The sequence below is a fragment of the Miniopterus schreibersii genome, assembly GCF_964146895.1.
Source record: "Miniopterus schreibersii genome assembly, chromosome: 16".
In the NCBI taxonomy this organism is placed as follows: Eukaryota; Metazoa; Chordata; class Mammalia; order Chiroptera; family Miniopteridae; genus Miniopterus; species Miniopterus schreibersii.
This window is the reverse complement of record NC_138116.1, coordinates 21,754,271-21,778,339: the sequence shown is the minus strand read 5'-3', so window position 1 is coordinate 21,778,339 and position 24,069 is coordinate 21,754,271. Positions and strand designations below refer to the sequence as shown.

Sequence of the window (24,069 nt, the reverse complement as noted above, 5' to 3'; positions counted from 1 at the left end):
AGATAACACGGGACAGAGCTATGGGAAGGGTTACCTGCCCACGGGGCATTCTGCTTTCCCAAGGTCAAGGACCTCGCTCTCTGCAAGCTCTGCCAACCCAAGTCCCTCCCCTGGCTGGCACGTGGTGAAAGGAATGCCCACAGCCAGCACACCTTGGTCTTAAACAAGTCCCTGCCCAACCAAGCAGGGCTCCCCTGGGCATGTGCTGCACGTGGGGGCAAGGCAGGGGCGGGAGGGCAGGGCAAGCAGGGAGTTTGGGAGCCCCTCTCACACACCCAGCCGCAGCCCTCCTCAGGCCCGGCCAGGCCAGGCCGCCACCCAGTGCTTCCCTTCCCTGTGCTGGGGCCAACCCCACCTGAGCCGTCCAGGCGCGGGAAGGGTGGAGCCTGCCAACCGTTGGCCACGTGTAGGGCCCCGAGGGGAGGAGGGAGGGCAGGATAGTGGGTGCTCTTAAGTCTGAGGTGAATTGCGCCTCCCTTTACTCCCCACCTGGCCTCTGAGCTGTCTTGATCCCAGGAGCCAGGAGTGAAGGCAGCTGCCCGTCTGCCCTGGACACCAGGTAGGTGCCTTTATTCTTTAGGGAGAGGGAGCCTCAGCACCTTCCCAGCCCTGACTTGGTTAACGCTTTGCCCTCTGCTTCTCCACTTGGGGGTCCCGGGCTCCGAGTGAAGGTGGAGAGAACTGGGGAAGAGGCTGTGGATGAGACAGAGATGTCTCAGGACCACGGACCTCAGAGGTTAGCGCTTTGAGGGAGCAAATCTGCACCCTCAGTGAACAGATGGCAACCAAGGTGCAAGGAGGGGAAGAGGTTTACCCGAGGTCACAGAGACTTGGGAAGGGAGTGGGCACAGAGCCAGGCCTCCTGCCTCCCGGCCTGGCCCTGAGCCCTGGTGCTAGGCCCCCCAGGCTTCTAGAATTCCAGATGTGGGGACCATGGCCTTCGTCGTCCCTGTGGTCCCTGTGGTCCCTGGATCTGGGTGGAGGAGATGGGACAATTAGAAGCCACTCTTCCAGGATGGGGGCTGAGTAGGGGGGTTGGGGTATTGAGGCAAGGGGCTTTTGGGGAGACTCAGACTTCACTCTCTTTCACCCTCTCCCTTCGCTGACCTGGGTTTGTAGGAGAGAGGAGAGGTTGGCAATGAAGCAGAAGAGGAGATATGCCAAAGTAGCAGGATCTCCCCCCTCCAGAGCCCTTGGGAACAAAGAAAGAGATTTGAGTCCAAATCTGAAGGGGGAATGGGTGGGAGGAACTTTAGGGCTGAGCTGGCTGGAGCCCTCCCTGCCCACTATACACCTCCACCCTACCCCCTACACACACACAGTCCTGCGCCCCAGGGACCCTCCTCTGCCCCTCAGAGCAGGAAAGAAAGAGCTAGCAAAGTGCGCTGGTTGGGGCAGAATGTGCAGGAATAAAGGAGTGAGCCCAGCCCCTGCTCGGGAGGTCCAGGGTGACTCGGGGACTGTTACAAGTGAGAAGAGTTTGAAGAAGATCCCCCCAGGCCTGTCCCTTGGGCTCCAGAATCCCAGGAGAAGGGGTGAAAGGGGTCCTAAATCTATAAAGAGGCATAGGGTGTGGGAGCCTCCGCCACCCAGATTCAAGCTCCAATCCCACCACCAGGTTCTGTGGGCTGTATAACATTGGGCAAGCAAATACCTTAACCTCTCTAGCCCCCCAGTAAGAGTACCCTCCTCACAGAACCACTGAGAAAATGAAATGAGTAAGTTTGAGTACATATCTGTTATTATAATAGCCCTATTATATAGATGGGACAACTGAAGTCTAAAGAGGAAAGGACATTGTCCAGGGTGGCACAAAAGCAGTTTCCAAATCAGTTTGCAGGCATTCTGCATCTTAATCCTGGGGGGAGACCCAGGCCCCCTATGAACTCCCACTCCATAAAGTCAATAAGCTCAGCCTCCTCTGCAGGGCCCAGACAAAAACCCTGCAGGGCACGCTGCCGCAGCCGAGATCCTGCCCCAGCAAACCCAGGCCTCTTGGAGCATGTGAGGAAAAAGCCGCAGCTCCTTGTCCTCAGCTGCCCCCAGAAAGGAGCTCAGAGGCAATTCCCTTCCACTGCCATTTATAGACACGCTTCAGGAGCCTGGGATGCACCACCCCCTCCAGAACCCGGCCAAAGAGAAGTCTGGCAGGGGCCTACAGGAGTAGTGGAGAAGAGGAGCTGGGCTTTTCTTATTAACTTACTGTGTGACTTGGGCAAATCACATCCCCTCTCTGGACCTCAGCTGTTCTTCTGCATTTGAACATAATGTGATACAAGGAGTTAAGAGTCCAAAGTCCCACAGCCTGGGTTTGAATCCCAGCTATACCACTTTTCTGGGTGTACAGCCCATGCAGATTTCTTAACCTCTCTGAGTCTCAGTATTTTCACCTGTAAAATGGGCTGGTACTAGGGGTGCAGAACTTCCTTGGATTGACACACACAGATCAACTCCTGGCACGTGGTGAATGCCTGATGAATGGGATCTGTTATTATTTATTCTTATGAAGCTGTTGTACTCTAGACAAGCCCTTATTTCTGAGTAGCACTTCTTTCTGAGTAGTATTTCTTTCTGAGTAGTATTTCTGAGTAGTGTTTGTCCAACTGCTTTCACAAGCAGCACCTCATTGGCTCCACGTCACTCTCTAGGAGGGTGCAGGGCAGGAAGTCTTACGCCCATCTCACAGATAAGGAAACTATGGGTCAGATTTCACCTTAAGGAACTGTCTGAGCTGGGAATTGAATCTGAATCCTCAGGCTCCTGAGGAGCCTTCATTTCATTTGCCCCAGGCTGGTCTCAGTACCTTGTCCAGCACTGGGGGTCTGACTCTGAAGCAGGATGTGATGAAAGCATCTTGGAAAAAGGGTGAAGCAGAGTTGGGGCATTGCTGGTCAAGCAGTGAGACTCGGGGCGTGCAGTGACAGCATGGCCAGCATGTCCCAGCTTCTTACAGTTTTCTTGGCAGCCTCAGTCCTAGAACCGTTTACCTCCTGCCCAGCCCCACCTGTAAGAAATTACTAAGGTGATATTAAGGCTAGACAACAGGAAGAACTTTCCACAGTAAGGAAAACAAGGAAGTTGAGACAGCTCTTTCCTGGATGAGCCCCCAGGGAATGAATATCATTGATGATGTCACTCCCCAGCTCAAAACTGTTCTGTAGCTTCCCCCTTGCCCTCAGGGTTGAGACAGCACTACCAAACCCAGCCTGCCTCCCCCACCCCATCTTTCCCTCCATCTGTCCTAGTTCTCCCTGTTTCCCGGGTGATGTCTCCTCATCTCCCCTGTCTGTCAGCTTTCTGAACCTGCCTCCTCACCCCCACCTGCCTGGCCAGCTAGCTCCTGCTTTTCCTTCTTAACTCCCTTTACATGTTTCTTCTTCTAGGAAGCCCTCCCTGACCTCCCCACCAGTGCCTACAGAGTCCCCTCTGCTTCCCCTCCTCCCTGGTGACACTGTTTAGGATTGTTCACCCGCTTACTTGTCTGTTCTACACATTGGCCCACTTGAAGTAGCAGCTAAATGCAGGGGCTCTGACCTCAGGCAGCCTGGGGTCCAGTCCTGCTCTGACACTGGTCAGCCACTCACCCTTGGGCAAGTCACTTACCTCTCTGTGTCTCCATTCTCACATTGTAATATGGTGTAATTATAGTTTTACCTCAGAGGGCTGTTATGAGGATTTTAATAGACTTTGTGTGTAAACACCAGTGCCTATGCACACAGTAATTACTCAGTAAATATTAGCTAGTATTTATTTAGTAAATGAGGCTGGGACATAGTAGATATTTAATACACTTCTATTGAAGTTATTTTATTTAACAATAACTTGCATAATGCTTAGTATGCATCAGGCACTATTCTCAGCATGTTACAAATATTAACTCATTTTATAGATAAGGAAACTGAGGTACAGAGAAGTTAATTAGCCTGCCCAATGTTATACGGCTAGTAAGTGGTGGAGCCAGGATGCAAACCCAGGCAGTCTGGCTCCAGCATCCATGCTTTTAAATGAATGAATAAATAAATGCCTTTGTTTTTGGGGGGGCGGGGAGGAGGAGGCAGGGGTTCATCTACAAAAGTTACTCAGCTGCCACCCTTGCCCTCTTTCAGATCCTGGGAGCTACTGGTTGGCAAGTGACACCTCTGGGACGTAAGTGAGGCTGGTGGGAAGCCAGAGGTACACCGCTGGGTCACTGTCCCCACCATGTCACAGGTGATGTCCAGCCCCCTGCTGGCAGGAGGCCACGCAGTCCGCTTGGCTTCCTGTGAGGAGCCCAGGAGGGTCCTGCACCCAGCACCCAACCCTAACCTGCCACCCCAGTGTCCTTACTACACTACAGAGGGCTGGGGAACCCAGGCCCTGATGGCCTCCATGCCCTGCAAGGAGCCCCCCAACAGGCTCCAGCAGGCCCCACAGGCTGGAGCCAAAGCCAACTGCCTCCTACGGTCCCGTGGTGAGCAAACCTCAGGGGCCCTGGAGGAACTTGATGCCTACATTGACTTATCACTGGAGAGCCTCAACCAGATGATTCTGGAACTGGATCCCACCTTCCAGCTGCTCCCCCGAGGGACTGGTGACCCGTGGGCTGAGCCTACCCAGAGCACTATTTCGAGGAAAAAGAAAGAAGAGCCTGAAGCCTTGGGTAAGGACCAGGGGCACAGTGCCAGGAGCGGGGCTTAGGGGCCAGACCTCATGAAGAAGGAATTTCTGTAGAATCAGAGCAGGAGGCGATGTCTCATGGGGAGATGACATTCAGCCTTCAACAATTTTCCTGTTTCCTCTGCCATATTAAAAGGCTAAATACAAGTTTCCCTCACTATCCACTCTATTTGGCTCCTGAGTTTGGAAAGTGATGGAAACTTGTTTTATGTGGTTTTTCAGAGAATTTAAATAAGATATATATATATATATAATTTCCTATAACTCCACGCATTACAAAAGAGCTCGATAAATGTGGGGTCCCTGAACCTATTCTATGGTGTCTCTCCATGAGTTCTAACCTGGCCCCTTAAAATTTTTGTAGGATTTCTATCTGCACCCCCTGTCACTGTTTAGGGGAGAATTACTCTAGGGAGGCCCAAGCTGGAAGCAGTGGGGTGGGAGAGGCACAGATTTCAGCCTGTTCAGGGTGGTAACCCTGTTGTGTTTAAGCAGTAGTGTGCTAGTAAATGTTTAACAACTGGCTCCCTGGTGGGGTGAGGGAGAGCCCTGGTAAGAAGCATTTAGCAGTTTCCACAGTGTACATTCTCCCACCATGGCCAATGTCAAGCTACCGATGTGATGTCCCTGAATGAGGCATTAGAAAGAGATACCCGGGAGCAGGCCATTCTGTAGTATTTACACTGGACCAATACAACAGAGATAAATAATCTTGAGTACGGATCATAGCAAAATCAATGGGATGTAATGAATTTTGAGTATTTATTACCTCTGTTTTTAATATAAGTTATTGCCGCAACCTGCACGGGGAAGTGGGGGATCCTGAGAGGGAGCAACAGGAGATTAAGAAATACACAGAGATATATAAGACAGTCAAAGCTGGGGCCAGGTGGGACACTGCCCTCAGATGGAGAGACAGTGACCCCAAGCAAGCTCAGCGTCTTTATTATATATGTCAAGGTAACAATTCTTCAAGGAAACTGCAGGTAGCTGAGAGGGACAAAAACAATCCCTTGGCAAGCTTGCTCAGAACATACTGGTTTGCTGCACCCAGAACAACATCTTGGGGGTTTTCTATTGTTTTACGCTGCTCCCACTGCACACGGAAGCTGGCACCTGACTGTTGTTTGGCTGATCGCATCTCCTAGCCTTTGGCAGGACACGTTGCACGCAAGCAGAGCTCTGCTCAAGCCAGCGTGTCAGCCTACACCATGGACAGGGGGACCCGTATCCAGGCACTGCTTTGCCTCTGCCCTGGACAAGGTCCCTCAGGGTCTTCAGGGCACAGCCTTGCTCCTGTCCGAGCCCCAGCCAGCTTCCAGGTTCAGCCGCTCTCCACAAGTTATTTCATTGTAATTTTATATTCTTTAATTTTTAATAATGGCTGAGTTTAGCAAACAGCTGGACAAAATCCTGACAGTGTAACAATCGGCTCTCCTGAGCTGGGACAAGCCACCTCCAGTACACCACTGAATCCTAGACGATCTAGAAATCCCTATGTCTGGCTTCAGTTTCCCAAACAAAGAGTTTTAAGAATACTTTGAAAAGGAAGGTCAAGGAGCAGCAGCCCCATTGGACAGGCTGGAAGACTGAGGCTTCCAGGGATTTAAACAATCAGCATGGGTCAAGGGGTGTGCTTAGGACTAGAGATAGAATTCATCCATTTACTACATCCAGGCACTGTGCTGAGCACTTTATAGTAGAACCTTTAATGCTCCCAACTCACCCCCAGGACATGACTGTTTCATGTTCATTCTACAGATGAGAAAACTGAGGTTGATAGACTTGAGTAAGGAGACAATCTAGCCTAGTCACTAGAGTCAGGCAAACCTTACACAAGCTGTTTACTTCACTTCTTTGTGTCTCTAATTCCTCATCTGTAAAATATAAATGAGTTCTTACCTCAAAGGGTGTTGCAAGGTTTAAAAGAAGTAACATTTGTTGGGTGTTTATCACAAATCCTGGCACCTTATGAGTCATTATAAGTGGTAGCTGCTTTATTAAACACCAGGGTTGTGTTTAGAACCAGCCCCAGGACAGGTTCAGGCTCTAGGGTGAAAGTGAGCCCAGCACCCAGGTCCTCCGGCGCCTGGGCTCCTGACCTGCTTTCTATTCCTCCCACCGAGGATTGCCTGCCAGGCCTGTTAAAAGAACTGCATCGAGCCCTCAAGAGTCTTCCTGCTTCTTGAGGCCAGTTCTGGGCATGCCTCTGCAGGGAAGGTGGTTTGGGCCTAATTACCATTGGCAGGAGCAAGCCCTGGGCTTTAATGTTCATGCCCCGAGGCAGGGGTTCCACACACTCAAGGCCAGTGGGGGTGAGACCAGTCTCTGGGGAGCATCCCCATGTATGGGGTTGGGATGTTGACAACTGGGCCCTTCCTCTGAGGGGGCAATGGGCAGTAATAGTCTATATTCTCAGATGCCCTGGGCACGACCTGCCATTATGAGGATGTGCCCACCTGACTCAGGTGTTAGGAAGGCAGCAGTGGTCAGAGTCCTAAAGAAGCCGCTTAGCTTTGTCCCAGTCCCTTCTGATGAAATTTTTTAAAAAAATTCTCTCCTCCAACCTGCACTTGGATACCTGCAATGTCTGGGAGCTCACCACCTCCTGATTTGGCCCAGGCCCCTCAGCTCCCTGTTAGAAAGTTCTTCTGTGCGATCACTGTGCTGAGCTGCACTTTGCTCATGCATCTTGTCCTCCCAAATCCTTCCCCTCAGACCACCACTACTGGTGACAAAGCAAGCTCTCCCTGGCCCAGGGCAGTGGTGAGTTTTTGTCAGGCCACATGCATTCCAGGCAGAGGATCCCCCCTTCATTTGCACTCTCATCTTTCCAACCTTTGGGGTGTTGGAGGGAAGACATTCTATAATTGTGGTGCTAGACAATGTTCACTGTTCCTCTTTCCTAACTTGGCAAAATTAAAAATTAAACTTCGGCAATCCTATGTTGATCCCTCCCCTAAATACAGGCTGGGGCAAAAGTAGGAGCAACTATAAACCTCCTTTTGTCCCACCCTGTGTATACAGAAAGATTTTGGTAATGCATGATTCCAGCATCCACCCTGTGAAGGAACCGGTGATAACTTCATTTCGCAGAGGAGAGCACTGAGGGAAGGGATGGCCCCAGTCACACAGCTAGCGAGTGGTCCAGGTCAGGCCTCGAAGCCCAGGCTTCTGGGCTCCAGCGTCCAAGTCCTTGTCTTTCTCCCTTCCTTGGAGTAGTTTCCCACCCTCCAGAGCTTCCCAGAATAAATCTGTTCAGAGGCCCCACCTCCCCAGTGCTCCAAACCTCTCCCCAGCTTCCCTGTCCCTGCCTCTTGCTTACCTTCCTTCAGGCTTACCCTGGGGGGGAGGGTCCCCATTCCACAGGGAATGTGACTCCTAGAAGCAAACACCATAATCCTTTCTTTACCCTCTCTGCCACCCCTCCCCCTCTTTGGAACAGGCCCCCACATTTCATTTTCCAGCCGTTTCTGCCAGGCAAGGCTGTTTGCCAATCCCAAATGAAAAGTGTCTAATATTGTCTCTGCTCCCCCCACCCACGTGACCCCACCCACCCACCCGGCCTGGTGCTGGTGCCTGCATCCACTGAGCTCTGCTCGGACTTGCCCCATGGGCCCGTAAACAGTGACTGCACCAGGTGATGGGGTGGGGGCCTCCACCTCCCCCAGCCACATCCACCTCAGGGCAAGAGCAGGAGGTGACTCACAGCTCCATGACTCCTCCAGCACTCTCCCCGCTGCTTCCTTCACCCCTCAGCGAGGCTTTTGCTAAGCATTTGGGTGACCCAGTAAGGAAGCAGCCCAGAGTTTCTTCAGACCAACAGACCCTCCCCAAAGCAGCCAGGCACCTTGTCAAAAGGTAAGGCCTTGGGAAAGGGTCCCAAGGAACCCCTCCTCCAGGAAGAGGCCCCCAATCAGAGCACAGGAGCAAGAGGCAGGTTCCTCTCCTCCCTGGCTATGTGGCATTGGATAACTCACTTAACCTTTCTGAGCCTTGATTTCTCATCTGTTATATGGAATTAATATTTCCTACTTCAATAGAGTTATCATGAGGGCTGAATAAACTAATACAGGTAACACGTTTTGTAACAGTGCTGGCACTCAGCACTTAATAAATACCAGCTCTTATTAAAACTTGCGCAATAAATGTTAGCTCCACTCCCACATTTCTCTGAGCCTCAGTTTCCTCCTCTATAAAAGCAGTGTCTGCTGGCAATGGGCGTAAGGGCCGTTGGGAAGCTTGAAAGGATTATGGGTGTAAACGCTATAAAGTCCTATAAAAATACAAGTTGTGTTTGCCAACCTTCCAGAAGAATCCACCCCATTCCAGGACCTCATTTCTTTCAGAGCCCACAGTACATTGTGCCAAATATTCTCCTCTTGCCCTCAGCAGTGGGACCCACACCTTAGCCAGAGTATTAGCTATCTGGCGAACACTGCCCCCAAAAGCAGACAGGTAGAAGATGCTCCTAGAAGCCCACCATGGGCCAGACTCCAGGCTCCATTCATCCGTGTATTTTACCCTCACCACAACCGTGGGAGGTTGGTTTTAGATCCCCACTTTGCAAATGAGGAAACTGGTTCAGAGGGGTTAGGAAAGTTACTTGATGCCTCTTGGCGGGAAAGTGGCAAAGCCAGGACTCACACCCAGGTTTGTCTGATGACAAAGCCAGGCCTGTGCCTCCACCCTTGGAGCAGCAAGCCCAGGTCAGCCTGCCAGCCCCCCTCATCTGATGCAATCCTACACCCCAACCCTGGCCCAAGCAGGCTCAGACAGAGGCAGTAATGGTGAGCAGAGCCAGAAGCCCTACCCCAGAGCGGGCTGGGGCAGGCAGGGACTCCATAGTCACAGCAGGCGAGGTGCATGTGCCAGAGCCCTAATGGGTGGGAGGCCTGAAGACAGGAGCTGAGGGTGCAGTTTCCTGCTGACTCTGCCCCAGTTTCCATCCCGGGAAGCCAGATGCAGGACGCACAGCCCTGCAGAAACGAGTAGCTCAGTAACCTCCACCTTCCACCTTTGCTGGAACAGCACGGGGGTCAGCTCCCCTCCCCTAGGCCAGGAAGAGGGGTGTCCATCTTTACCATGGGGAGAACAACAGGGCACCCCACTCCAGGGAGGAACATGGTCTGGGGACAAGAGTCCTGGGTGCCCCCACTGGGGCAAGGAAAGAGCTTTGCAGTGAGTCAGCAGCCTGGGCCAAGTTTGATAACCAGTCACTGTACACAAGCTACCAGCACGGCCAGGCCAGGGAGCTCCACAGCTCAGCAATGCCTCAAGCCCTGTCCTCAGCGGGCTCCTGCTCTAAAGCAGAGTTCTCACACTCTAAGGTGGACCCAGATCCCCAGGTTCTTGCTAAAATTGCAGATTCTGACCCAACAGACCTGGGGGGAGCCTGAGATTCTGCAAGTCAGACCAGCTCCAGCGGTAGTGTGCTGCCGGCCGGGACCACAGTGATGATGTTTGATTCACACTGGAATCTCCTGGGGAACTAAACAAACAACCTGAGGCCTGAGCCCACCCCAGAAATGCTGGTTTAATTGGCGCAGGGTGGAATTTGGGCGTTAGGACTTTTAAATGCTCCCTAGGTGATTCCAGGGTGCAGCCAAGCCTTCGCTATAGGTACAGACATAGAAACAGCCTTCACACACCCTGAGTAATAGAGGCATCAGAAGAGATGACTGGCACACTCTGTTAAGCAATCTTTTCAGCCTAGAGAGTGGGGAATACACAAAGGGCTTACTATGTGCCCAATTTTTAAGGGCTTACTATCTGCCAGGTGTGGTGCTGAGCCCCTTACATTCATTTCATTTCATTCATCCTTACTATAGCATCAAGAGGCTTGGCATAGTCACCCCATTTTCCAGGTGTGGAAACTGAGCCTCTAGGTGATGAAGTCATCTGGTCAAGCCACTCAGATAGTAAGTGGCAGAGCCAGATCTGAAACCCAGGTTTGTCTGACTCCAAGGCCTGCGTTCATTCTGCTGCATCTCCTTACCCAAGGGAAGATGTCACATAGACAGGGACTTTGGCCCTGGGCCCTGAAGGTAGAGCTAGGTGCTAATTCTGATTCCAGTGAGTTTCTCCTCTCTGAGCCTCAGTTTTCTTGTCTGTATAAAAGAGGGGGACCAGTGGTCTTCAGGACCCTTTCAGCATTCCTGTCCTATGAGTCCAGGCTCCCGGGTTTCACCAATGCTCTGCTTCTATCTCCAAAGATATAAAGTACATCGAGGTGACCTCCACCACATCAAGGTGTCACGATGGCCCCCAGCACTGCTCCAGCCCATCAGTCACCCCGCCTTTTGGCTCCCCACGCAATGGCGGCCTCCTCCTTTCCAGAGACGTCCCCCGAGAGACTCGGAGCAGCAGCGAAAGCCTCATCTTCTCTGGGAGCCAAGGCGTTGGGCACCAGCGCCCTCCTCCCCCAGCCGGGGCTCCATCCTCTCATCCCCCGCCCTCACCCAGCATCTTCATCCCTTGCACAAGGAGCAAGACCTCGGGCCCCCATGGCTTTGGTTCCCCACTGGTGGCTTCTCCAGGCTTGGAAAAGGGGCTGGGAGGCCCAGCCACACAGCGGGGAAGCCAGGTCTCCGTGGTGTCAGCCAGCCCAGCGACTGATGTCAGCTACGTGTTTGGAAGGTAGGTCACTCCCACCATAGCTTCTGACATCACCTCCACACCTCACACACACACACACACACACACACACACACACACACACTAAAATCGTAGAAAGGCAGCCTGCTCTGTCTGAGCAAAATCTGGGCGTGCACCAAAAATAAAAGAAAAGATGCTCTCTTCTATGCCATCACAGCCATTTGGATCTCAAGCCTTCCATTTAGAGTATGATGCAATATACAAAAATCTTGACTTGTAGCTACCTTTTGGGAACAGAACCGTTGTATTAATTAGGCCCACTTTAATCCTTTCCAGCCCTCATACAACCCATCTTGAGGAAGGGTTGTTTTTTTAAACCTTAAAAAAGAGATGTAAATAGACTTGGGAGCCCTGGGATGAACCACTCAGGAAAGAAGAACCTCCTTCCTCTGTGTTGCTGGCAAAACCTGCCTGGCGTTATTTACACTCGCCCAGGGCAGTTCTCTGCAGGCCTCACAGTAGAGCTGCACACACACCCATCCTGCCCACGAAGACCAAGCCACTGGACCTCTGGACCCCGCACCAATCCAAAGCCACTGTGCCAAGGCAGCCCCTGGCAAGGAGACTGGGATCCCACAGCCATGCCCACTGGCATGGGCCTCTGATCAGGGAGAGGCCTGGCTGCCTGCAGAGCTGGCCTCCTCCTACTCCTGCCAGGGAATTCCCTCTGCTTTAGAGTGGCTGTGGTCCAGCCCAGGTGCAGCCTGTGTGCAGGGCTCCTGGGGGTGATGGGGTGATGGAGAGGCTAGTGTGACAGCTCAGTCAGACCTGCCTTGGTGGGAAAGCAGAGGGAATCCATCCAGCCTAAATATGACCTGTGGCGGGTCAGCCCATTCAGCTACTTTAATTGACCAAAGACTCTACAGTGGAGGGACATTTCTATATCCGTCAGTGCCTCTTGGGGATCAGGTAGGCATGCCTTTGCTCTGGGCAATAGGGAATGGATTCTGCAGTATTTTATTTGACCAAAGCCATAGACACCCAGGTCACTAAATGACAGAGCCTGGCTCTGGCCCCTGAGTGTCCACCTCAACACCTTAACACTTTGCCCATCTGGTGCTCTCTCCCCTTGTAGCAGCCAATCCCTCCTCCGCTCCAGCATCTCCAGCCATCAGTCTTCTTCTAGGTCCTTGGAAAGCCCTGCCAGCTCTTCCTCCAGCCTCCACAGCCTTGGCCCAGCGTCCCTGTGTACGAGAGCCAGTGACAACCAGGTCCCCAGCAATATCACCCCAAGCATGGGCCAGCCCAGAGCAACCTGTTCTCCACCACTGGCCAAGGAGCATGCCAGCAGCTGTCCCCCATCCATCGCCAACTCCATGGTAGACATACCCATCGTGCTGATCAATGGCTGCCCAGAACCAGGGTCTCCCTCACCCCAGCGAACACCAGGACACCAGGATTTTGTTCGACCTGGAGCTGCTTCTGCCAGCAACCCTTGTCCAGCCACCAGGAGTCACAGCCAGACCCTGCCAGATGCCTCTCCCACCGCATCCCCAGAGGGTATGTTGTAAGCCAATACCTCAAGCACTGTAAGGTTGGTCTAGGCCGTATCCTGCCCGCGAAATCATTTGGTCTGGCCCTGCCAAGGCCTCACCAAAGAGAAGCAGTTCCAGCCATCACATTAGGGGTGAGTTAATTAAATGTTTGACCAAATAAAACAGGCTAATTTTTAAGTTGATAATTTTGTATGGCCCTCTAATGATATTAGAAATATCCAAATGGCCCTTGACAGAAAAAAAGTTCCCCACCCCTGGTAGGAGAACAGACAAAGTACCAGTGGTTTCTTCAATGGCCAGTCAACACATTGATTACCTACTGTGTGCCAAGTACTGTGCCAGGTGGTGGGGACATAGAGGTGAAAACAGTCTAGAAAGAGAGGCCAAGACCAAGGATAACTATACAGTAGGGTAAACACAGGGTAAAGAAATGTTCTAAGTTTTATGGGCCACAGAGGGGAAGAGTGATCCCTTTAGTCTGGAGAACTGGGAAGGCCCCTCAGAGGAAGTGAAATCTTCGCTGGAACTGGAATGTAGATCAGAAGTTCCGTGGCCAGAGCGGGGGGGAGGAAGGGCATCCCCAGCAGAGGGAACAGAGTCCACAGTCATGAAGGTGTGGAGCACATGGCATGTTTAGGAAATGACTGGATTGTCAGGCTGAGGTCATGGAGAGTAATTTGGGGCCAGATTGTAAAAGGCCTTGAACACCAAGCTAAAGAGTAGATTTTACTCTTAGGCAACAGGAGACCTGATATCAGAGTGTCTCAAACAGCACAGTGATTGGGTCAGAGGCTCACGTCAATAGGTCACTCTGGCAGCTGTGAGGCAGGTGATCTACAAGGCCTGGCTGGGCAGGGAGAGCAGTTTCTACTTGGTTCTGTGTGAGTTTTTATCATGAAGTGGTCCAGGCAAGCCTAAACGGAGCCTGAACCAGGGCAGGGCAGGGGGTGGAGGAGAGGGGGCAGAGCCAGGAGACCCTCAGGATATGGAAGCAGCAGACTTGATGACTAACTGGTGAGAGGGAGAGGGAGAGTCAGTCAGTCGTAACTCTGACGTTGGTGTATGACGCGCAGACAGAGGGGGAGAACAGGACAACAGAGACAATGCATTTCAGTTCAGACAGCTAAAACCACAAACCAGCGAACACCCTCCTTCCCGGAGTCCGTGACTGCAGGCGTCCAAAAGAGCCAAACCAACCACAACCCAAAGCAGCAAACAAAGGCTAAGCCTTAGCACCCCCAGGTGCTCCTCTCCCACAAGCAGAGCCCCCTGCCAAGCCCCAAGGACACTGTCCCTCCTCGCTCTGCCATCTCCTTCCCAGGGCTTGTTTCTCAGCCCTCCCTCAGCCATAGGATGACTATCAAGATCCACGGGGGTGGAGGGGGGATGAAATGCTAACTCATGGGCTGCTCTGTCACACTCACGAAGCCATGTCAATGCCAGCAAAAGAAATGACACGACACATGTGCCCCTGAATCTGCTCTGACCCTTTTCCTAGGACAAATCATTTGCAGATTTTAATACAGTTTTTGTGAGTTACTCTCAACCAGCCACAACACACCTTTTCAAAATGCTGAAATTAAGAACCATTGCTCTCTGCCTTAGGGACCCTGACAACGGGTATTTTGGCATCTCAAAGAGTGCATTTACTTAGTGTGGTGATAGTCCCATCCTGGTTTGGTGATGCCCGAGGATATCACTAATTATACCCTGGGATCTTATCAGATTCTGCAAAATATTCTCACAGCAAAATTCATTGTAACTTCACAAGCTATTGGAGCATAATATACTGTCAGAAGTTTTTTGGTTCCCTCAGTCCCCTCTGGGCTTTAGGAGCAAAACAGTTGTCCCAAGTCAGTCAGGAATCCCATCTCCTGACCTCTGAGCACATGTTTGTCTGCCCAGATCTGCTGTTTTCCTTTCTTTTACCTCTTCTTTCATTTTCTCTCCCCTGAATATATCCCTAAAGAACGTGTAGGATTATTAAGGGGGAGGAGAGTGTGAAATAAAACAAATGATGCATCTCAGAATCCCTTATTTATCCCTTACTTCAGTCGCCAGAAGGCAACACTAGATTTGAGAAACTGTTTCTCATTAAACTGAGGTTTTTATCTGTTTTTGATTTTTCCAAGGATACAAGGGAAGACTCCTAAATCATAAATGCACCAAGCCCCAAAATTCTTCTGTTGGATTTTGCCTCTTTAGGCAGTTGGAGATGCAATGGGATTGGGATAGGAGAGGGTGGGTTGAATGGGACCACTGGGCAGGGGATGGGGGAGGGTCTCCCAGCTCCTCCTTGTCCAGCCTACAGGGTTCCCCTTCTCTGTTGTCTCCAGGTCCCACCAGGGACATGCAGCCCACCATGAAATTTGTGATGGACACCTCTAAGTACTGGTTTAAGCCAAGCATCACCCGAGAACAAGGTAAAAGAAAACACAGTGTTTCAGGGGACAAGTGACTCAGGAATCAGGTCTGGGTCCTGTGGTCGGAGCCCTGGGTCATGGCAGAGGAGGGAATGGCAAGTGGCAGGTCCAGGGAAGGGTGGTGTCCTGCAGACCTCATGGCCCAAGGAAATAGGGCCTGCAGCAGCGATGGGGGAGGTTAGACAATAGAAAGGACTTCCTGGGAACAAAAGGTGATTCTGTAACATCTGCTCTATGATGACCCTATGGGGACAGAGGCTGTCCAGGTGGGGCAGTAACAGTCTCTGACCCAAGGATCGTTCCAGCAATTGAGCTGCTGAGGAAGGAGGAGCCGGGGGCTTTCGTCGTGAGGGACAGCTCTTCATACCGAGGCTCCTTCGGCCTTGCCTTGAGGGTGCAGGAGGCCCCCGCGTCGGCCGAGAACCGACCAGGTAGGCGCCCCTCTCTCTGTCCTCACTCAAGGCCTTTCGGAGGCAATGGGGTGTGGTGGGTTCTAGTCCCAGCTCTGCTAGCTTGCAGGGTGACCGTGGGCCAGGCCCACAATGACTCCTGGAGGAGGGTCCACCTCAGCATCGTCCCAGCTGCCCTCCAGCATCGAGGCTCTGTGAGAAGCTCCTTTCACAGCAAGTCTGAGCTGCCTCCACCTCCCCGAGTCCCCAGATTCCCCGCTTAATCTCATGGTGGCAAGAGGGGGAGGCAAGTCCAGCCCCTCTCCAGGCTGCTCTCTTATGGGTGCCCACCTCCCTCCAGACCGGATTTATCTCGAGGGGACCTACTGTAAAAACATGGGTGTGACAGCTTATCACACGCTTTCCCATGGTTTTGCACACGCAGCACACATCGATGGGGCATCCACCCTGCCCCAGGCACTGTGGAGGCACCAGGAGACCTCACTGGGGAAAGAGATTAAAAACAGGTCACTACAGTATGAGGTACCTGGGTCACAGCCCCTCCCTAAACCCATGATTGTGGCTCTCGTACAACAAACAGATGAGGTAACCAAGGCACTGAGAGTTAGCAGATGACCCCCAGAGCAAGTAAGTGATAGAGTGAAAACCCAAGGGTGAAAATCCAATGGGATGTCTCTACCCTGTGCCTCTAGATCTAAATAAGAAGGTGCCCCCTGGGGTGCATTGGTTATCAAAGAAGCCTTGCCAATGGGCCCAAAGAGAGGGGGAAGCTGTGGGCTGGTGGAGAAAGAGCAGAGAGCATTGTTCACCCTCCAGGGCCAGCTTGACTCCCGCAGGGACCACCTGGAGGACAGTAATAGTGCGTGGGAGGAGGTTGGGAGGGGGAGAGAGCAACCAGGCTAAAGTGTTGAGATTTGATCTAAACTGTCATAGGAAAGCATCCCCAAGGGATCTTAAGACCAACAGAACGGTCTGCTGAAGGGACTGTTGGCACCTCCTTTGTGGGAGGCCTCAGAGATAGGATTCCTACCAGCATCCCAGAGGCAAAAGGATGGATAACTGACCTCTGGATGGACCCTGAGGAGGCGGGTCAGGAGTGGCTAACACGGGGCTCTGGAACTCCCATCCACCTACATGCTTTCTTCTTTCTTTGTCCAGGAGAGGACAGCAGTGACTTCATCCGCCACTTCCTCATTGAGTCTTCTGCCAAAGGGGTGCATCTCAAAGGAGCAGATGAGGAGCCCTACTTTGGTGAGCCCACAGGCCCTGGGTGAGCCCAGCCATCCTGGGCGGGGATGGCGGTCCGGAGAAGGCCTTCTCACGCAGGGCCGCCTGTTTCCTTGCAGGGAGCCTCTCTGCCTTTGTGTGCCAGCATTCCATCATGGCCCTGGCCCTGCCCTGCAAACTCACCATCCCGCAGAAAGGTGGGTCTGGGCCCCAAGGAGGCAACATCTGGGTACCGGGTCTATTTGTTCTCACTGGAAAGGCTCTTAGGCTCACCTTATTTATGGATTATTTTAGTGTCATGGTTAAAGGTGCATGCCCTATGGTCCGTCAACATCTCCGCTTCCTAGCTATGAGAATTTGAGAATGTTTATCCCTCTGAGCCTCAGTTTCATCATCTGTGAAATGGGGACAACCGTTATCATACCTACCTATCGAACTGGTGTGGGGATAAAATGAGACAACTCAGGCAAGGCTCTTAGTGCAATGCCTGCCACAGAGTGGATGTTTGATAAATAGTAACCTTCTTTGAGAGGGGGAGCATAAATTAGCTGATTTGGGGAGGTTTGGTTTATTTCTTCCTGGTCTAACATTTATTGGGCACTCCCTCATTCATTTATACCTCACTACAACCCTGTGAAGTGATGTTGCCTTTACCCCATTTAATAGATAAGAAAAGTAGGGTTGGAGGCATTAGGTTACTCACCCAAAGGCACACAGAGGCAGGCCTCAAGCCCAGATCAGGAAGTGCCCTCCAGAGTTTACAGCCCAGCCCCACCCCTGATGGAGCCAGTCATCTGGGGTGTGCAGGGGGAGCAGTGAGGGGCCTTCTGGGAGAGGAAGCAAGGACAGGGGAGCCTCTGGTGGAATGATGGCAACACTCTCCCTACTTTCAGCAAAGAAAGGCCTGGGGTTGGTGTGGATCGGAAGAAGTGAGGGAGTCAGGGGCCTCTGAGGACCAGGTCACTGCAGCTGTCCAGGGGCTGGAGGAGTGAGAGGGGGGAGGAGGGATCAAAGGCTTGCAAGCTGGGCGCTGGGGAGCTCAAAGTGGCTCGGTTTCCCTGATTACGGTAATCACACCTGGTTTCTCAGCCCAGTCACTTCCTGAAGGCATGGGCGGAGGTGGAGATGTTCAAAGGGATTAATGAGGCCTGTTCTTATGAGAGGGGTCCATTCACTCCACCCTCCGCCCCTCCGGGCCTGTTTCTTTACTTTGGCTCAGAACTGGGAGGCGGAGACGGAGCCTCAGACCCCTCTACAGACAGCCGGGCCTCCTGCCAGAAGAAATCTGCGGGTGAGTGGTGCGTGGGAGGCTCCAGACTTGGCTGTACCCCCCGAGGGCACTTCCCAGCCCTGCACGCACGCACATACGCATGTCCACACGTGTTTCCCATCACAGCTTTATTTCTTCACCTTTAACAAGGTGCCACATTCCTCCCCCTCCCTGTAAACCAGGAGATGAGAGGCTGCAGGGAGTGGGCCAAGGGAAAGAGGGGCAGCCGAAGAAGGGGGTTGGCAGGCTCACACCCCATCCTCCACACACATAGGCGCATGTGGACATTCTGGGGTCTCTTTGGATCTACAGTATCTGTTCTGGAGGTGGTCTCTGGGTCTGCAATCCTCTGTGAGGTCCTGGGGGTTTCCACAGGGGAAAGGTCCCTCCTCCTCACATCCAGAGGCCATTCACAGGTCAGCACTTGTCTGAGTGACAACTCCTATTCTGTGCCCCTGAGCACAATGGTCCCCTCCCCATTCCTGTCTTCTCTCCCTTCTCTCAACAATAAACCAGGGTTCCAAGGGCAGGTGGGGGCGGAGGCAGCACCAGACATGGGTCTGGACAGAAGGAAGGTCTGCCTGGATGCCCCAACACACAGGACAACGTTCCCCTCCCTTCCCCCTCCACTGCCCCCACCTGGAGGGCCAGGGGCTAGGGCAATGCAAAGCAACAGATGATCCCAAAGTCCTCTGGGGTTGGCCTCAAATTAAAGTCACCCACAAAGTCTCTGTCTGTTTGCCTGGTGGCTCAAAGAGGAGCCCTACTGGATTTCTGAAAAAAAAAAAGGCCACCCTGTCCCCTGGCTCTGGGCAGAGGAAGGACCAGGGCCTGGGTGACCTCTACCCATCCCATGGATCCTGACAGGGCCCCAATGCAGTATCTGCATCCCACAGGCTGCCACGTCCTGTACCTGAGTTCTGTGAGTGTGGAGACCCTGACCGGAGTCCTGGCTGTGCAGAAGGCCATCTCAACTATCTTGGAGAGGGACATCCTCCCCACACCCACCGTGGTCCACTTTAAAGTCACCGAGCAGGGCATCACCCTAACTGACGTCCAGAGGAAGTAAGGGACTTCCCTTACCCTGGGGCTGCAGGGCTGGGCAGGATGAGCTGGAGGGGATGGCCAAGGTGGTTTTAGATCAATGATGAAGGCAGAATTCAGTGTCCTGGACCCAGTGGGGTCAGTGACATGCTGAGTGACTCTGGGCAAGTTATCTGCCTTCATTGAACCTCACTCCAATGACCCCCTGTCACCAAAGTCCCCTTTCGCTGTGACTGATGGAGATGGAGCCAGCCAGCATTCGTTGGTCATTGACTAAGTCTGCATCCACCGATAGAACATCCACCAGCCAGACTCTGACTGACCACTGAGACTCAGTGGGGTGTGGTCCCTCCTTCCCTGGGCTTAGAGATTTACAGCCTAGCAGGACCTGGTCCTGGGCTGGGGAAACAAAGATGACCACCAAGATGTAATTTCTATCCTCAAAGAGTTAAATAACATGGTGGGCAGGGAGCAGGAAGGGGCTAGAGAACCCCAATATGTAGGGCAGACACGTGGCAGAAGCACTCCACAAAAGGAGAGAAGTACAGACATGTGTCCCAGGGCCCAGCGGTGGGAAAGGTGACCGCAGGCTATAAGGGGTCCAACTGGGAGGCTTCTTGGAGGACAGTGAGCTAGAGATGATGGAGGCAGACATGACCCTGGGATAGGCTCTTACCAGTTCCCCTTCTCTCCGGCCTCTTCCCAGGGTATTTTTCCGGCGCCATTATCCCCTCACCACCCTCCGTTTCTGTGGCATGGACCCCGAGCAACGGAAGTAAGTTCAAGGTTGGGCCAACTGAAGAAGGCCATTCAGGGCCTGGCTGCCCCCTGAAGTTTCCTTCTGGCTCTGGGATTGAGATCCCAGAAAGATCCCGTGAACCTCAGGGGCCAAGAGCAACAGAAGGAGGGGAAGGTGGGGTATGGTGGGGGTGGGGACACAGCTGACCCTTCTCCCTGCTCAGCTGGAGTCCGTGGCATGAAGCAAAGCCTCAGTACTCACTACTACCGTGTTCCTTCCCACAGGTGGCAGAAGTACTGCAAGCCCTCCTGGTAAGGCCTTCCTGTCTGTCTGCTCAGTCAGTCCCCATAACAGATCTCCCCGAGGCAGAGCCCCCAACCCAACATGGGGAGGGAATTAGAGAAAGAGGGAGCCCATAGTTTTTGTGGGGTTTTTAATTTTTAAAAATTTTTTTCTAATATATCTTCATTTATTTCAGAGAGAGGAAACGAGAGGGAGAGAGAGATAGAAGCATCAATGATGAGAGAATCATTGGTTGTCTGCCTCTTGCATGCCCCCTGCTGGGGACTGAGCCCTGACTGGGAATCGAACCACAATCTCCTGGATCATAGGTCGATGCTCAACCACTGAGCCACACCGGCCAGGCAGGAGCCCATGGTTTTGATGGGGGCAGCACAGGCCCTGGCCCTCAGGAACCTCCAGTCTGATAGAGGAGGCACAGGCTCTAACCTCAGGGAGCCTTAATCTGTAGGAAGGTTCCCATCTGATGACCAAGACATATCCTTGCCCTCTCCACTCTGATGGGGAATACACAGGTCCTGTCCCCAAGGAGCTCAATTTCAAAATGAGAAAAACCCAGGTCTTGAACTCAAGGGTCTCCCAGGCTGACAGGGGAGACACATACACCCCCTCCCAGATAGCTCCCACAGTAATGAGGTACCTGGGCCACTTGGCTAGGGAAGGAGCAGGGAGGAACACTGTGGGATGAGTTCCCCCCTCCCGGCCTGGTGCCTCCCTGGGTCCCCCCCTCCTCACTTAGGCTGCCTTCTCCCACCAGGATCTTTGGGTTTGTGGCCAAGAGCCAGACCAACTCACAGGAGAATGTGTGCCACCTCTTTGCGGAGTATGACACAGTCCAGCCAGCTTCGCAGGTCATCAACCTGGTGGGTGCTCTGCTGCAGGATGCAGAACGGATGTAGGGAGGATCTCCCTGCATATGTTCCCAGATATCCCAAGGGACTTGCTCAGAAATCCCCTCTGCCTCCTGAACAAGCAGCTGTAGCCACACTGCTGGACCAACGTATTGAACTGAAGGAGAATGGTACTAAGTTGAAACTCTTGAACCCACTATGACTTTCATCAGTGCCCTTCATCCAGACACAACCACCACCCCCGGGCCTCAGTTTCCTCATCCATGAAAGGAGGCCCAAAGACAGGATCAGCTGTTCTTCTCAGACTTTGGTGGGCATCTGAACAAGCTCCCTGTGATTCTGAAGCACACTCACATCTGAGGACCCCACATGAAAACAGCCTCTGAGGACACCTGACTCCATCAGCCTGGACACTACTGACACAGCAACCTGAACTAGAGACCTGTGACCCTGTTTCACAGCAAACAGCCGGTGCTGGGTCGGACTGAGCGGCCCTGGCCAGAGTCAGGATCAAGGGAGGGATGGACTGACTCTCTTTCCCTCCATATCTGTTCCTTTCCCCACTTCCCTAAAGGCTTCTCGGGCAGCTATCCCAGGACAAGGCTGAATCCCTTGCCCTGGATTCTTCAGGCCAAGTGGCCAATGTTGGAGCAGCTTAGCAAGGGGGAACTTGCTCCCAGGGTCAGAGCCAACCCAGCTGTCCCCACGTTCTTGATGTCTAATCCCCTCCATTGCAAATGAATGTCAAAGTCCCATCTTTTCTTTTAATTTTTTGGTAAGCAAGTGTCCCCCTGCTGGTGTCACAGCTGCTCTAGTGTTGCTCATGTAACCCACACCTGTCATGGGGACAATGAGTTCCCTGCTCTCCAAAGCAGACGCAAGGGTCAGCTCTCTCTAGTTCTGCCTCAGCTCCAGTCGTTCTGAGTCCTCCTGCCTCCCAACACACACACACACACACACACACAGCCCTGTACAGTGGTGTGACATCAACTAGCCCTACAGCCACACAGGGGCAGCAGAGAGTCAAGAACGCAAACCAAGCAGCCACTCCAAGAGTCTTGGAGAAGCTTCACGTTCTTTACTGCCCCCACCCCCACCCCCACCCAATCCTCCAGAAGCTGGGATAGTTTTTCTAGCAGGCCTGGGGGCCTAAGGAAACCATACCATGAGGGTGGAAAGGGAAACCCAGAGAAGAAGCCCACTTTTGTTCTATGAGGAACGAGTACCTGCCCCCTCCCAGCTGAGGGCCTTGCCAAAGCATCATTATCTTTGGCCAGAGTTGGGCCTGACAGGTTATGATTTCAACCCAGGAAACCAAACCAGACTGAAGTTGCCCTGGGTTGGCAGGACCACCTGAGACCAGCCTACCCAGCCTGTGGTCAGGCACTGCCCTACCCCCAGAGACTGCAGAATGCTAGAAAAGTTCCTCAAGGTCACAGTGCCCAAGTTCTCAAGGTCACAACTTGGGGTCTGGCAGAGAGCCCTCCATATACCCATGGGTGCCTGTGTATCTCCCATCACAGAAAATAAAATGTCTGTTTTTGCAAAACAGTTGATTCTGAGGCATTCGGTACTGTACCCTCAGAGATGGAGACCTGAACAGAGAAGGGGACCTGAGCTGGCAGGTGGTGGCTGTGTCTTAGAGGAGACCACATATGCCACACTCCCACATCCCTGGCCACAGCAGTACAGTCTCCACTGGCTTCCACTTCATAAGCCATCGCCCAGACCGTGTTGTGTCTCCCACATCTCTTTCCTACCACTCCGCCAGGAAGACAGAGAGTTGACATTTCCCCTGTGTCCCAGGGCAGGAGGGGGAGAAACAGGGAAAACAGACTTTACCCATTTGGAAGGAATGAGGGTAATGTTACCAAGTAGACAACATCTCAGTTGAGTCTTCAAAGATGAATAGGAGTTCAGCACGCAAAGAAGGGAAGAAATCAACTTTTATTAGGGGGTCCTATATACTAAGTACAATGTGAGACACATCATATTTGCTTAATCCCATTTTACACATTAGAAAACTGAGATTCACATGGTTAACTTGCCCACATTCACCTAGCTAGGAAATGACAGAGAAAGAGAATTCCAAATCTGTGCCCACTCTACTGTCTCAGCCTTCTCAGATAAGCAGGTAGATGAACTTGTGTGTGAAGCACACAGGTATGAAAAGGTATGATGCTTATTGTGGCTAAAGTACATGGCACCCAAAGGAGTAGGTGAGAAAGGAAGCAGAGGATAGAGGCAGGAGCTGCCTCATCGAGAGCCTTGGGTGCTAAACTGAGAATGTCTAGGGAATGAATACTAGTTCAGTGAATGAATGATGCTGGACTTCGCACCACTGTGTACAGTTGTGCAGGTCGCACAGTGCACAGTCATGGTAACCTGCTTGGACTTCATCCTGTAGGAAGGTAATGAGGAGACATCAGAGGCTTTTCAGCCAAGGAGTAAGCAAATAGACTTGTGCTTTAGAAATATGACTGTGGGGGCAGGACACAGGGTTGGGGAGAAGTGTGATGGGAAGAGAAAGCTGTGAGCACTTGTAGTTCAGGCCAAGAAAGGGAAAAGAGCCTAAGAAGAGGGGCTCTTATCCCAAGACAGGCTGGGGCAGGAGCCTACTTGATCTGGCCTGGGTCTGAATTTGGAAGGACCATGTGGGAAAGAGCAGGACCAGGAACCCCCATTCCCTCTTATATTATTAATCTACTCAGGCCACCATAACAAAATACCATAAACTAGGTGGCTTAAACCACAAATACTTATTTTCTCACAGTTCTGGAGCCTGAGAAGCCAGCATCGTTGGGTGTTGGTGAGAGCTCTCTTCTTGGCTTGCAGACAGCCACCTTCTCACTGTTCACATGGCATTTCCTCAGTGTGTTTCCTGGAGAGAGAGATTTTTCTCTTCTTCTTATAAACCTACCAATCCTATCAGATTAGGAACCCACCTTAGGACCTAGGTTATCCTAATTACCTCTTAAAAGTCCTATCTCCAAGCA

General features: G+C 52.4%; 1 protein-coding gene across 1 annotated transcript; it reads left to right on the top strand.

Annotated features, from left to right (window-relative positions):
* Positions 1–227: 227 nt before the first annotated feature.
* TNS4 (tensin 4) lies at positions 228–22,618 on the top strand. The gene is made up of 13 exons (XM_081162372.1): positions 228–559; positions 4,107–4,639; positions 10,872–11,295; positions 12,389–12,813; positions 15,146–15,232; positions 15,538–15,663; positions 16,801–16,893; positions 16,989–17,066; positions 18,089–18,160; positions 19,036–19,204; positions 19,890–19,958; positions 20,207–20,233; positions 20,980–22,618. Exons 2-13 carry the CDS (start codon positions 4,201–4,203, stop codon positions 21,119–21,121), a joined length of 2,151 nt encoding a protein of 716 aa, XP_081018498.1. The 5' UTR covers positions 228–559; positions 4,107–4,200; the 3' UTR covers positions 21,122–22,618.
* The last annotated feature ends 1,451 nt before the right edge of the window (positions 22,619–24,069 follow it).

What these genes read in the sequence shown, in the direction of transcription:
- TNS4 (XM_081162372.1), top strand. Translation starts at nt 4,201, where the DNA reads ATGTCACAGGTGATGTCCAGCCCCCTGCTGGCAGGAGGCCACGCAGTC. An exon ending in AAGCATCACCCGAGAACAAG is followed by an intron (nt 15,233 to 15,537) that starts GTAAAAGAAAAC and finishes GGATCGTTCCAG; the next exon opens with CAATTGAGCTGCTGAGGAAG. An exon ending in AGATGAGGAGCCCTACTTTG is followed by an intron (nt 16,894 to 16,988) that starts GTGAGCCCACAG and finishes GTTTCCTTGCAG; the next exon opens with GGAGCCTCTCTGCCTTTGTG.